This window comes from Heptranchias perlo, chromosome 2 (assembly GCF_035084215.1).
Source record: "Heptranchias perlo isolate sHepPer1 chromosome 2, sHepPer1.hap1, whole genome shotgun sequence".
Lineage (NCBI taxonomy): Eukaryota > Metazoa > Chordata > Chondrichthyes > Hexanchiformes > Hexanchidae > Heptranchias > Heptranchias perlo.
Window position 1 is genome coordinate 162,955,947 of NC_090326.1, and position 15,444 is coordinate 162,971,390.

Here is a 15,444-nt window from a genome sequence, read left to right on the forward strand (position 1 = left end):
GAGATCTAAAATACCAACCGCTATGGCCTTGATTTGAGGTGTCCATCCCTAAAACTGGGTCCTTTTTTAAAAAAAATTGTATTTTACAACCATCCAGTCACGGTTGAGTGACGTACCAGCCTGTTCATTCAATGGCTAATAAGGAAAGGGGTAGTGAGAAAAGGCCATTCGGCCCATCAAGCCCACTCCTCCCACACGTCCAGGTACAATGTGCTCCCAGCACATTTAGTCTCCTGAGGGAAAGAATCTGTGATAGGAAAGTGAAGAGATGAATTCTCTATCCCAGAGGGCTGTGGATGCTGAGTCATTGAGTATATTCAAGACTGAGATCGATAGATTTTTGGACTCTAGGGGGAATCAAAGGATACGGGGATCGGGCGGGAAAGTGGATTTGAGGTCGAAGATCAGCCATGATCTTACTGAATGGCGGAGCAGGCTCGAGGGGCCGGATGGCCTACTCCTGCTCCTATTTCTTGTGTTCTTATGTGGCAAAACCCCTCGGGACAGATTCTGCTCTGCCAAGTGTGGACTCCTTGCGGGGGTTCGGTTCTATGGGGGTTCTCTCCCCCACTGCTCACCCAGGTGCCCATTCTTCATGTGAGCCTTGGCAGTGAGCGTCAGCAGGGTATTCGAGTGGGTGACACTGGACAGGCCTTTTAAGCACTGGACAATCAGGAGAACTCTAGAAATACACAGTAAAATGGGAGAGAAAAGAGAAGGGCGGGAGGGAAGGAACGAGGGCGGGAGGGAAGGAGAGAAAGAGACAAAGAGGACGAGGGAGGGGACGGGCGCGAGGGGACGGGCGCGAGGGGACGGGCGCGAGGGGACGGGCGCGAGGGGACGGGCGCGAGGGGACGGGCGCGAGGGGACGGGCGCGAGGGGACGGGCGCGAGGGGACGGGCGCGAGGGGACGGGCGCGAGGGGACGGGCGCGAGGGGCGAGAGAACAAGTGAAAGAAACTAAGATAGAATGTAAGAGGAAAGAGAGAACAAGGGGTGAGGTGAAAGAGAGGGAGAGAAAGGACTGGGAGGTAGGAGATACAGAGGTTCAGATCAGCCAATGATCTAATAGAATGGCATAACAGGCCAACTCTTGTTCTTATGTCCCTAAGAGCGTGTTTGAAATCAATGGGCGACACTGTAACGCATTAGTGTTGTCAATCCTGTCAGTCACCAACTTGCTTTCTCCACTAAGCTGAGAATTTACTCCTGGAAATACATCTTCACCGGTGGTGGGGGTGGGGTCTACTTTATACTGAGAGTGTTTCTCCCTCTGTTATGGAACCAAGGTGGGTAAATGGAGTTAAGACACAGATCAGCCATGATCTGATTGAATGGCGGAACAGACTCGAGGGGCTGAATGACCTACTCCTGTTCCTATGGAACCAGTGTTTTATAAAGGTTTAGCATTACTTCCTTGCTTTTGTACTCTATGCCTCTATTAATAAAGCCCAGGATCCCATATGCTTTTTTTTTTAAAAAACAGTCTTCTCAACTTGTCCTGCTTCTCTTGTGATTTCTTACCTGGCCCACGGCCGGTTGCCGCCGAGAGTGACAGGGCATACAGCGCTGGCTGACATGCTCCTGGGCACCGGTGCGGAGACTGGGTGCTCGGCACTGAGAGACAAGGGACAGTGAACCAACACCCTCCCCCTACAAAGGTGGCCATGCACCGTGGCCGCTTTTACCTACTGTCGTACAGCAGGTCGGTGATGTCCAGCTCCAACGACGGGACGATCTTCTCAAACATTTTGTAATTTTTCCCAAAACGAGGCATCTGGATTATGAAGCAAGATGGAATCTGAGGAATAAAAGAATTAAGTTTAAAAGGGGGTTTGCAGGAAGAGAGAGGGGCCTGGGGGTGCACATACACAAATCTTTGAAGGTGGCAGGGCAGGTTGAGAAAGCGGTTAAAAAAGCATACGGGATCCTGGGCTTTATTAATAGAGGCATAGAGCACAAAAGCAAGGGAGCAATGCTAAACCTTTATAAGTCACTGGTTACATAGGAACAGGAGGAGGCCATTCAGCCCCTCGAGCCTGTTCCACCATTCAATTAGATCATGGCTGATCTGTATCTTAACTCCATTTACCCGTCTTGGTTCCGTAACCCTTAATAACCTTGCCTAACAAAAATCGATCAATCTCGGTTTTGAAATTTTCAATTGGCCCCCAGCCCCAACAGCTTTTTGGGGGAGAGAGTTCTAGATTTCCACTCCCCTTTGTGTGAAGAATTGCTTCCTGACACCACCCCTGAACGGCCTAGCTCTAATTTTAAGGTTCTGCCTCCTTGTTCTGGACTCTCCCACCAGAGGAAATAGTTTCTCTCTATCGACCCTATCAAATCCTTTAATCATCTTAAATACCTCAATTAGAATGTGGAACTTGCTACCACAAGGAGTAGTTGAGGTGAATAGCAGAGATGGATTTAAGGGGAAGCTAGATAAACACACGAGGGAGAAAGGAATAGAAGGAAATGCTGATAGGGTTAGATGAAGTAGGGAGGGAGGAGGCTCGTATGGAGCATAAACACCGGCATAGACCAGTTGGGCCGAATGGCCTGTTTCTGTGTTGTAGACACAATGTAATTCTATGTAGATCACCCCTTAATCTTCTATATTCAAGGGAATACAAGCTTAGATTATGCAACCTGGCCTCATAATTTAACCCTTTCAGGCCCAGTATTATTCTGGGGCCCGGGGGAATCTGTCTGGAGGAGCCGAGAGACATGACCTGCCCACCTCGGCCAGCTTGAGGTGGTTGCTGTGAAAGGAATGTTCCACCAGCTGCTGCACGGTGGGAACAAGAAGATCTCCGTCCTCGTCGATAAATATCTGGTGACAGTAACACTCCTGGTCCTTCTGCCCTTCCGACCTGGGGAAACAATCAGACAGACTGGTTACACGTCGAAGGCAATGGCACACAAGCCGGCCGTTCCTCCGACCAGTCCCTGTCGCCGTTTACCCCCCCCCGCCCACGCCAGAAAATAGTTCCGATCCCATTTACTCACCCTGTTCCCATATCCATTCAACCCTTTCTCCTTCATCCACCCTCCCCAATCTCATCCTTGAACGTTGACATCGTTTCTGCCTCAACCACTAACCCTGGGACTGAATTTCGCAGCCTCACAGCTCTCGCGTGTGAAGAATTTTCTCCTGCCCTCTGCTCCAAATGTCTTACATTTAACCTTGTATCTACGGCCCCCACGTTCCTGTCACTCAGCGACCGTTTGTCCGAAGAAAGCTGCAGGGCTCGGTCGGGCGGAGGGATCCAACCAACTGCCACAGAAAGAAAAAACCACAGGCCCAAACGTTACGAATGTACGAAAATGACAGGCAGGAACAGACTAGCTGGTCCATCAATCCCACCCCACCCCACGATGGGCGGAGCATCGTGACTAAACACCCCCTCCCCCTCCCCCCCACAGCCATGTAATCTCCTGGGAATATCGTACCGAATGGTTCTATTTCAACAGGACCCTGAGTGGAAGTGAGAAGGACCCTATTGAATAGAATCATTTAGTCAGTACAACTGTTGGCCCTATCGGTAATCTTTTCTTTCCCCCCTGGCATTCCCTAAATAAAAAGGTTTTTTTGATTGAAAGCAAGAAATGGGGGAAAGAGAACAGCCCAGGATCGCAGCTCGGTCAACAGCCACTCGGGACTGGATTACGGAGCAGCAAGTACGTCACAGGGGTTCCAGCGGACGGAAGGCCTGGTGAGTATGATGTTGCAGCTTTATATAATAAATGAACAACACACAGCCGCTACTCATGGAGACAGAACAAACTGTGAGAGAGGCTCAGGTACAGCACGGGTCAGATACAGAGTAAAGCTCCCTCTAGACTGTCACGTCAAACACTCCCAGGACAGGTACAGCATGGGTCAGATATAGAGTAAAGCTTCCTCTGGACGATCACATCAAACACTCCCAGGGCAGGTACAACATGAGTTAAGCTCTGCAGCAAGCAGTCTGATACAAAGGCCCTGTGTCAGCCAGTCCCCTCACATAATGGGGGATGTAGAATCCTTGGAAAAGGTTCAGAGGAGCAACAGTAGATTAATACCTCACTCATGGGTTTTAATGATCAGGAACAGGCTTAGAGAATTTTTTTTTTACATTGGAAAAGCACAAACATAGAAACATAGAAAATAGGAGCAGGAGTAGGCCATTCGGCCCTTCGAGCCTGCTCAATATTATCATGGCTGATCCTCTATCTCAATACCATATTCCCGCCCTCTCCCCATACCCCTTGATACCTTTTGTGTCTAGAAATCTATCTAGCTCCTTCTTAAATATATTCAGTGACTTGGCCTCCACAGCCTTCTGTGGTAGAGAATTCCACAGGTTCAACACCCTCTGAGTGAAGAAATTTCCCCTCATCTCAGTCCTAAATGTCCTATCCTGTATCCTGAGACTGTGACCCCTCGTTCTGGACCCCCCCAGCCAGGGGAAACATCCTCCCTGCATCCAGTCTGTCTAGCCCTGTCAGAATTTTATATGTTTCAATGAGATACCCTGTCATTCTTCTAAACTCGACTCAAGTCAACCCAATCTCTCCTCATATGACAGTCCTGCCATCCCAGGAATCAGTCTGGTGAACCTTCGCTGCACTCCCTCTATGGCAAGTATATCCTTTCTTAGGTAAGGAGACCAAAACTGCACACAATACTCCAGGTCTGGTCTCACCAAGGCCCTGTATAACTGCAGTAAGACATCCTTTCTCCTGTACTCAAATCCTCTTGCAATGAAGGCCAACATACCATTTGCCTTCCTAACTGCTTGCTGCACCTGCATGTTTACTTTCAGTGACTGGTGTACAAGGACACCCAGGTCCCCTTGTACATCAACATTTCCCAATCTATCACCATTTAAATAATACTCTGTCTTTCTGTGTTTCCTTCTGAAGTGGAGAACTTCACATTTATCCACGTTATACTGCATCTGCCAAGTATTTGCCCACTCACTCAACTTGTCTAAATCGCCTTGAAGCCTCTTTGCATCCTCCTCACAGCTCACAATCCCACCTAGTTTTGTGTCGTCAGCAAACTTGGAAATATTACATTTGGTTCCCTCATCCAAATCATTGATATGTATTGTGAATAGCTGGGGCCCAAGCACTGATCCCTGCGGTACCCCACTAGTCACTGCCTGCCACCCCGAAAAAGACCCATTTATTCCTACTCTCTGTTTCCTGTCTGTTAACCAATTTTCAATCCATGCCAGTATATTCCCCCCAATCCCATGTGCTTTAATTTTGCACGCTAACCTCTTATGTGGGACTTTATCAAAGGCCTTCTGAAAATCCAAATAAACCACATCCACTGGTTCTCCCTTATCTATTCTACTAGTTACATCCTCAAAACACTCCAGTAGGTTTGTCAAACATGATTTCCCTTTCATAAATCCATGTTCACTTTGTCTAATCCCGTTGATATTTTCGAAGTGTCCTGTTATAACATCCTTTATAATAGACTCTAGTATTTTCCCTACTACTGATGTTAGGCTAACTGGTTTGTAGTTCCCAGTTTTCTCTCTCCCTCCTTTTTTAAATAGTAGGGTTACATTTGCCTCCCTCCAATCTGCAGGAACTGTTCCATAATCTATAGAATTTTGGAAGATGACAACTAATGCATCCACTATTTCCATGGCGACCTCTTTTGGTACTCTGGGATGCAGATTATCAGGCCCTGGGGATTTATCGGCTTTCAGTCCCATTAATTTCTCCAGCACTATTTTTTTACTAATACTAACTTCCTTTAATTCCTCCTTCTCACTGGACCCTTGGTTCCCTAGCATTTCTGGGGAGTTATTTGTGTCCTCTTCCGTGAAGAGGGATTTTAAAATTTTTGAAGGGAGTAGATTCTGTGCAGTTGGGCAGGTTACTTGAATTGGGCAAGGACGGAAGAACCAAGAGGCATCAGCAGAAGCATGAGGTTAGGTTAGACACCAGGCAGAGACTCGGTGACTTCTGGTACCAGATACCAGTGCGGGCGGTGAGTGGGACATCGAAACAAGGGCTCAGAAGGGGAGCTAGGCTAGTTCCTGTTGTAAGGAAAGGGTTAACCAGACTAGCCACAAATCTGTTAATGTTATACTGTGACTGATTTCTCTTGATATTGTAGAAATAGATTTCTCTTGATATTGTAGTAATAGATTTCTCTTGATATTGTAGTAATAGTAACCTTTAGCTTCTTTCTGTTAAGTGATGAAGTTTAAGTTAATTTAGGTGCAGTGACCACTGAACTGTTGAATTGAGACTGACCTTAAAATCAATGATCAGTTTAGACAATAAAACCTAATTAAAAGACATTCCAGTGACTTTATACAGGCAGAGAAGCTTCCTTTGTTCATGAATAGCCTTGAAGATAAGCACCTGCCTGAGGAAGAGTGTTGGGGAGTTGGGCCAGTCTACGGAAAAAGTTAAAACTAAAAGGTTATTGACAAGGGACAAGGGAAGAGGCTCATTAAAGTTCACCTTGTAGGGAGGTGTATTAGGTAATGCAGAAGGGGTGAATAAAGATATAAAAAGTGGGTGTTGGAACAGATACTTCAAAATTCGATTAAGGTCCAATCAACACATAAAACCAAGCTCGGAACTGGAACGTGTTTGAATTCTCCGGCTGAAACTTGCAAGGTTTTGTCATCAGTGCTGCCTGTTAAGTGTATGTTTAATTATTGTCTGCTTAATAAACCTGTCGACGTCTGACATTTAATGTTGCAAAGCCTAATATTTTGAGGATTAAATTTGAAGTAAGAAGTTTTTTATTTTCACAGAATTTATCTTTTCTCTTTTATTTTTCTTTGGCTGTCCCAGGAGATTGAGTGATGGTGTGTCGGGAGTTGGGACATGGCGTTTGGGGCGGGGGAAAGAGGGTGGGTTAGATGGTGGACAGGGCTAAGTGTGACGGACCGATTGTTTTTCATGTCGTTCAGTTGTCTCTCAGTTCAGGGACTCACTTCAGTTTGAGCAGGGGCTCCAGTCCCAGAACACGCTGCATGATCACATTCAGAAACTCCTCAGGATCTGGAACAGAAGAGCAGAACGCTCATTACTACTCGGACAGCGATGGTTCATTCTTCCCACCCCTGAAGACGTTGGCTCCTTGCTGGGGTGCCATTTCCCCGCCCTCTCCTCCTTCAGTCTCTCACCCTTCGTGCGAGCCCAGACACTGAGTGAAACAGGCTATTCCACCACACGAGCATCACATTTTATCATTATAAACCAAGGGTGGTGGCAGTGGAGGGGGTGCGGGGAGGAGGAAGGGGGGGGGGGCTGCGATTATTTCCCCCTCCTTAAAGCAAGGATGCTGAGGCCAAGTGTAACCCCCTCTCCCCGCCCCCAACCCCACCCACAATAATCTCCCTGGCCAAGATTAGCACAGGCCGGGGAGGGAGCTGTGGGATCTTGCTGGTTTGTGTTCCTCTGCTGAGCCTTCAGGGCTGCCCTGCATCGGGGGAACGTTCGACCGGCCGCTTCTGGGAAGAAATCTTCGGCCGAAGACCTGGATTTCGGCCAATCTAATGAAACCTGCGACCGTCGCCTCCCCCTGGACCACGGCAGACTGCAGCAATACTATCGAGCGTCAGCCGTGGCTCAGTGGGTAGCACTCTCTCCTCCGAGTCAGAAGGTCATGGGTTCAAGTCCCACTCCAGAGACTTGAGCACAAAATCTAAGCGGACACTCCCAGTGCAGTACCGAGGGAGTGCTGCACTGTCAGAGGGGCCGTCTTTCAAATGACATGATAAACTGAGGCCACACCTCCCCATCTCCCCATCTCTCAGGCGGATGTAAAAGATCCCACGGCACGATTTGGAAGAAGAGCAGGGGAGTTCTCCCAGGTGTCCTGGATCAATACTTATCCCTCAACATCACGGATAAAGAACAGATGATCTGGTCATTAGCACAGTGTGGGATCTTGCTGTGCGCAAATTGGATGCTGCGTTTCCTACATTACAACAGTGACTACACTTCAAAAGTACTTCATTGGCTGTAAAGTGCTTTGGGGCATCCTGAGGTCACGAAAGGCGCCAGATAAATGCAAGTTCGTTCTTGTCTTTCAGTGACAGGCAGACTGAACGCACTAACGCACGGTACACGCAGTGACATCACAGCGCCACGCCCCTCCTCATCGCTGACCTTTCTCCTCGCTGGTAAAACCCATGCAATATCCGCCTTGCGTCAGCTGCTTCCGCAGGTTCATCACCTTTTTGCAGTCTACGAACCCGTCCCTAGTATAGAAATCGAGAAAGAGAATCACAGCACAGATATTAACCGAGCTGAAACGTTTCTCCCCGAGGTTCTGCGAAGGTCTGTTTCAGATTCACGCACAGTGTCCGCTGGTTGTTTTCTGCCCGTCTCGATTGACCTGCTGTGTTGGGGGAATGGGAATGCATCCTATGAACGAAGAACGATGTTCATCCATCCCAATCACACCGTTATAGGCCGTCCCTGCTCTTTCCCCATAGCCCTGCAAGTTTCTCCTTTTCAAGTATTTATCCAATTCCCTTTTGAAAGTTATTATAGAATCTGCTTCCACCGCCCTTTCAGGCAGCGCATTCCAGATCATAACAACTCGCTGCGTCAATAATGTCTCCTCATCTCCCCTCTGGCTCTTTTGCCAATCACATTAAATCTGAGTTCTCTTCTACATCCTCTCCAAGGCCTTGACTTCCTTCCTAAAGTGAGGTGCCCAGAATTGAACACAATACTCCAGCTGAGGCCTAACCAGTGTTTTATAAAGGTTTAGCATAACTTCCTTGCTTTTGTACTCTACGCCTCTGTTTATAAAGCCCACGATCCTGTGTGCCTTTTTGCCTTGTTCTATGAGGTGAGGTTGAGTAGAATGGGCCCATACTCTCTGGAGTTTAGAAGAATGAGAGGTGATTTCATTGAAACATATAAGATTCTGAGGGGGCTTGACAGGGTAGAGGCTGAGAGATTGTTTCCCCTGGCTGGAGAGTCTAGAACTAGGGGGCATAGTCACAGGATAAGGGGTCGGCCATTTAAGACTGAGATGAGGAGGAATTTCTTCACTCAGAGGGTTGTGAATCTTTGGAATTCTCTACTCTAGAGGGCTGTGGATGCTGAGTCGTTGAGTATATTCAAGGCTGAGATCGATAGATAATTTGACTCTAAGGGAATCAAAGGATATGGGGATCAGGCGGGAAAGTGGAGTTGAGGTTGAAGATCAGCCATGATCTTATTGAATGGTGGAGCAGGCTCGAGGGGCCGTATGGCCTACTCCTGCTCCTATATCTTCTGTTTCTAACAGTTATTATCAACTTTGTCCTGCCAGCTTCATGAGTCATTGCAGTATTTTGGAACTTGGAGAAGGAGGGAGGAGGACACAAACCCCCCCCAAAAAAAACCACAGTTGGGGAAGAGCACATGTCCCCCTCTTCTCCTACTGCCCCTCCCCCATATCCCCCCAGGGTCAATGTGGACATTGGGTGAAAACTAGGTTATGAATTACTCCTGTAGTTGAGTAGCTCACTGACTGGGCTCATGAAGAATGTTTACTTGTTAGAGGTACTGAGAGTGGGGGGTGGGGGTGGAATAAATGGATCCCACCACTCAGGAGAGGAGGGGGAATGGAGGAGGAAATTAGCACTGAGGGCTAGAAGGAATATACACACAGCTGAGTAATGGGAATTAAATATGCCAGGGTATTTAACAATCAGGAAGGACAGGCAGGAAGGAAGGGGAGGTGGGGTGGCTATGTTAATAAAGGAAGGAATCACTGTGATACAGAGAAATAATATTGGGACAAAGCATCAAGATAATGAAACAGTTTGGGTGGAGATAAGGAATAATAAGGGAAAAAAAAACATTAGTGGGCGTAGTATATAGGCCTCCTAATAGTTGCAACTCTGCTGGAAGAAGTATTAATCAGGAGATAGTCGGGGCATGTAATAAGGGAACAGCCATAATTATGGGGGATTTTAATTATCATATTAACTGGACAAATCAAATTGGGCAGAGCAGCCTTGAGGACGAGTTCATTGAGTGCATCAGGGATGGATTTCTTGAGCAGTATGTAACTGATCCTACAAGGGGGCAGGCAACCTTGGACCTGGTCCTGTGTAATGAGTCAGGATTAATTAATAATGTCCTAGTTAAGGATCCCCTTGGAACGAGCGACCACAACATGGTTGAATTCCATATCCAATTAGAGGGTGAGAAGGTTGATTCTCAAACAAGCGTACTGAGCTTGAATAAAGGAGACTATGATGGTATGAGAGCGGAATTGATTAAAGTGGACTGGGAAAATAGATTAAAGGGTAAGACGGTACATGAGCAGTGGTGTTCATTTAGGGAGTTATTTTACAACTTTCAAAATAAATATATTCCACTGAGGAAAAAAGGGTGTAAAAGAAATGACAGCCATCCGTGGCTAAGTAAAGAAATCAAGGATAGTATCCGACTAAAAACAAGGACATATAAGGTAGCCAAACTTAGTGGGAGGATAGAAGATTGGGAATTCTTCAAAAGACAGCAAAAAGTAACTAAAGGATTGATTAAGAAAGGGAAGTTAGATTATGAAAAGAAATTAGCAAAAAATATAAAAACAGATAGCAAGAGTTTCTATAGTTATATAAAAAGAAAAAGGGTGGCTAAGGCAAACATAGGTCCCTTAGAGGATGAGACCGGAAATTAATGGTGGGAAACATGGAGATGGCAAAAATGCTGAACAAATATTTTGTTTCAGTCTTTACAGTAGAGGACACTAAGAATATCCCAACACTGGACAAACAGGGGACTCTCGGGGGGGAGGAGCTAAATACGATTAAAATCACTCAGGAGATGGTACTCAGTAAAATAATGGGACTCAAGGCGGATAAATCCCCTGGACCTGATGGCTTCCATCCTAGGGTCTTGATGGAAGTGGCAGTAGGGATTGTGGATGCTTTGGTGATAGTTTTCCAAAATTCCCTGGACTCAGGAGAGGTCCCGGCAGATTGGAAAACTGCTAATGTAACACCGTTATTTAAAAAGGGTAGTAGGCAGAAGGCTGGAAATTATAGGCCAGTTAGCTTAACATCTGTGGTGGGTAAAATTTTGGAGTCTATTATTAAGGAGACAGTAACGGAACATTTAGATAAGCATAATTTAATAGGACAAAGTCAGCATGGCTTTATGAAGGGGAAGTCATGTCTGACAAATTTGCTTGAGTTCTTCGAGGATATAACGTATAGGGTGGATAAAGGGGAACCAGTGGACATAGTGTATTTAGACTTCCAGAAGGCATTCGACAAGGTGCCACATAAAAGATTATTACTTAAGATAAAAAATCACGGGATTGGGGGTAATATTCTGGCATGGGGGGAGGATTGGTTATCGAACAGGAAGCAGAGAGTTGGGATAAATGGTTCATTTTCGGACTGGCAACCAGTAACCAGTGGTGTTCCACAGGGGTCGGTGCTGGGTCCCCAACTCTTTACAATCTATATTAACGATTTGGAGGAGGGGACCGAGTGCAACATATCAAAATTTGCAGATGATACAAAGATGGGAGGGAAAGTAGAGAGTGAGGAGGACATAAAAAACCTGCAAGGGGATATAGACAGGCTGGGTGAGTGGGCGGAGATTTGGCAGATGCAATATAATATTGGAAAATGTGAGGTTATGCACTTTGGCAGGAAAAATCAGAGAGCAAGTTATTTTCTTAATGGCGAGAGACTGGAAAGTACTGCAGTACAAAGGGATCTGGGGGTCCTAGTGCAAGAAAATCAAAAAGTTGGTATGCAGGTGCAGCAGGTGATCAAGAAAGCCAACGGAATGTTGGCTTTTATTGCTAGGGGGATAGAATATAAAAACAAGGAGGTATTGCTGCAGTTATATAAGGTATTGGTGAGACCGCACCTGGAATACTGCATACAGTTTTGGTCTCCATACTTAAGAAAAGACATACTTGCTCTCGAGGCAGTACAAAGAAGGTTCACTCGGTTAATCCCGGGGATGAGGGGGCGGACATATGAGGAGAGGTTGAGTAGATTGGGACTCTACTCATTGGAGTTCAGAAGAATGAGAGGCGATCTTATTGAAACATATAAGATTGTGAAGGGTCTTGATCGGGTGGATGCAGTAAGGATGTTCCCAAAGATGGGTGAAACTAGAACTAGGGGGCATAATCTTAGAATAAGGGGCTGCTCTTTCAAAACTGAGATGAGGAGAAACTTCTTCACTCAGAGGGTGGTAGGTCTGTGGAATTTGCTGCCCCAGGAAGCTGTGGAAGCTACATCATTAGATAAATTTAAAACGGAAATAGACAGTTTCCTAGAAGTAAAGGGAATTAGGGGTTATGGGGAGCGGGCAGGAAATTGGACATGAAGCTGAGTTCGGATCGGTCAAGGCCCTGTGGGTGGCGGAGCGGGCCCAGGGGCTGTGTGGCCGGGTCCTGCTCCGACTTCTTGTGTTCTTTAGATTTGTGGTTGGGATCAGATCAGCCATGATCTTATTGAATGGCGGAGCAGGCTCGAGGGGCCGATTGGCCTACTCCTGCTCCAATTTCTTATGTTCTTATGTTCTTATGTTCTTATGATACCGTGAGCTGCTGTGATACAGTGCACCTCAACTCCCTTCCTTCTCCTCCTCCCTCCTCCTCCTCCCCCCCCCTCTCCCACCCCCCCCCCCATGTACTAACCTGCGCAGAGGATTCACGATTTCCTCCCGTAATATTCGCTGAATGGATCCGTTCTGGCAGGAAGTGGACTTGTGCAACATGGAGTCCAGCACCAATGTGCAGGAGAAGAGGCTGGAAACACCAAACAAACACAATCACCGTCACAAGAGAGAGAGTCAGGCACTGGGGAGGGAGGGAGGGGGTGGGACCTGCTTCTATTGTTTTACAACTGATGTACATGAGTTTCCACCATCTCTGGCTGTGAGTTCAGACAGGGGAGGCCCGGCCCCGGCCCCCGGGGGCGGACGAGGGAGGCCCAGCCCCTGCCCCCCCGCCACCGGGGGCAGACGAGGGAGGCCCAGCCCCCCACCGGGGGCGGACGAGGGAGGCCCAGCCCCTGCCCCCCCGCCACCGGGGGCAGACGAGGGAGGCCCAGCCCCCCACCGGGGGCGGACGGGTGAGGCCCAGCCCCCGCCCCCCCCCCCCACACCGGGGGCGGACGGGTGAGGCCCAGCCCCCGCCCCCCCCCCCCCCCACCGGGGGCGGACGGGTGAGGCCCAGCCCCCGCCCCCGCCCCCCCCCCCCACACCGGGGGCGGACGGGTGAGGCCCAGCCCCCGGTATCTGCTTCCGCTGCTTGTAATGAGCTAAGAGGGTAATGAGCATCTCAGGGAGTTTATCCAGTGAACCAATTGGCCAATGGTGTTTTTCTGGAATTTTCCATTTTTATTTTAGATATCCAGCATTTGCTCCTCTGTCTTTATTAACCTCTTAAAAAAAAAATCAATAATAAATGTCCAAACTGTATCACACAAACCAGGGAAACGAGCAAGAAATTCCCAAATTTATTCATTTCTCCCCACAAGAAATAAATAGGTGACTTTTTCTTTCCCGGAAAATAACTCACTCCTTCCCCGAGAAACGGGTGACTCCTTACTAGAGCCCGGGACTCTACACCCCAGTGAGCCGAATCCCAGGGGTCCTGAGGCCAACATTATCTCCTCTCCTGACGTGCGTCTGATATCAGGTGACGCAGCCCTTCCCTGCATATAAACTCGCTTGGATTAAATTACGATGAATCATAAAGGTTAGGAGTCTCCCCTGCCTGAAGAGAGCAGAATCCATGTAGCAGGAATTGCAGTGTCCCTGAATCCCTCGCATTCTTCCCTGCAGAATCCCGACAGCATCTTCACCCCTTGGTGGGAGGACGATCAGAGGGACCACCGAGCTTTCCCGATTGTCTGCGGTCGAAATAAAGTGAAGAGTTTGGATTGTGAAGACCAAGCAGTGTTGTACAAACAACAGGCTCCCCCACTCCCCTCTCCACACCCCCCCACCCCCCACAACGCTCCCTCACTCTCCACTCACCAACTTCGCCACTCCCCAAACGCCCCACACACACCCCCGACGCTCCCCAACTCCACACCCCCTCCCCCTCCCCCTCCCCCTCAATGCTCCCCCTCAATGCTCCCCAAACACCGATCCCCCCTCCCTGCTTTCCCCTCCCACTCCCCACGCCCAACTCCCCCTCACTCCGTATTTCTGATCCCCTTGGTGAGGTGGTGGTGGGGGGGGGGGAAAGAGTTCCAGATTTCCACTCCCCTTTGTGTGAAGAAGTGCTTCCTGACATCACCCCTGAACGGCCGAGCTCTAATTTTAAGGTTACGCTCCCTTGTTCTGGACTCTCCCACCAGAGGAAATAGTTTCTCTCTCTATCTACCCTATCAAATCCTTTAATCATTTTAAACACCTCAATTAGATCCCCCCTCAATCTTCTATACTCGAGGGAATACAAACCTAGTCTGTGCAACCTGTCCTCATAATTTAACCCTTTTAGCCCCAGTATCATTCTGGTGAATCTGCACTCCATCCAAGGTCAATAGGTCCTTCCTGAGGTGCGGTGCTCAGAACTGAACACACCGTGCTCCAGATGGGGTCTGACCAAGGCTTTATACACCTGAAGCATAACTTCCTCCCCTTTGTATTCCAGCCCCCTGGAGATAAAGGCTGATATTCCACTAGCCTCTATTAGCATGTGGCGTGATACCCTGTCCTACACCATCCTTCTCCTCCCTTCATCCCCTCTGAACATAAGAAATAGGAGCAGGAGTAGGCCATACGGCCCCTCAGGCCTGCTCCGCCATTCAATAAGATCATGGCTAATCTTTGACCTCAACTCCATTTTCCCGCCCGATCCCCATATCCCTTGATTCCCTTAGAGTCCAAAGTCTATCTATCTCAGCCTTGAATATATTCAACGACTCAGCATCCACAGCCCTCTGGGGTAGAGAATTCCAAAGATTCACAACCCTCTGAGTGAAGAAATTCCTCCTCATCTCAGTCTTAAATGGCCGACCCCTTATCCTGTGACCAAGCCCCCTAGTTCTAGACTCTCTAGCCAAGGGAAACAATCTCTCAGCATCTATCCTGTCGAGCCCCCTCAGAATCTTATATGTTTCAATGAGATCACCTCTCATTCTTCTAAACTCCAGAGTATATAGGCCCATTCTACTTGACCTCTCCTCATAGGACAACCCTTTCATCCCAGGAATCAATCTAGTGAACCTTCGTGTTAAATTCTGTGCTGAAATCGAAACTCACCTCCAACATCTCCTCCTCTGACCCATTCTTTCCCAGAACTTCAAACCTGTGGAAACCTTATCTTCCCTCTCCCCCAATCACAATTTAAAGGCTTTTGAAAGCCAAGTTTGACTTTACTTAATCACTATTTCCTGACCTACCTCGTATTGTCCTTTACTTTTAACCGCCCCACCCCCACCCCCGCAGTGGTGTGACCCCCAGCATGGACCTTGGGACCCCC

The 15,444-nt window shown here is 48.0% G+C and overlaps 1 protein-coding gene across 1 annotated transcript in view; it reads right to left on the reverse strand.

Annotated features, from left to right (window-relative positions):
• Positions 1-15,444, reverse strand: part of cyldl (cylindromatosis (turban tumor syndrome), like) — a 41,210-nt gene that overhangs the window by 8,722 nt on the left and 17,044 nt on the right. The window contains 6 exon segments of the mRNA XM_067996423.1: positions 1,692-1,800; positions 2,740-2,872; positions 6,959-7,025; positions 8,139-8,230; positions 12,646-12,756; positions 13,729-13,864. Of these exon segments, the coding sequence (XP_067852524.1) occupies positions 1,692-1,800; positions 2,740-2,872; positions 6,959-7,025; positions 8,139-8,230; positions 12,646-12,756; positions 13,729-13,864 (648 nt within the window).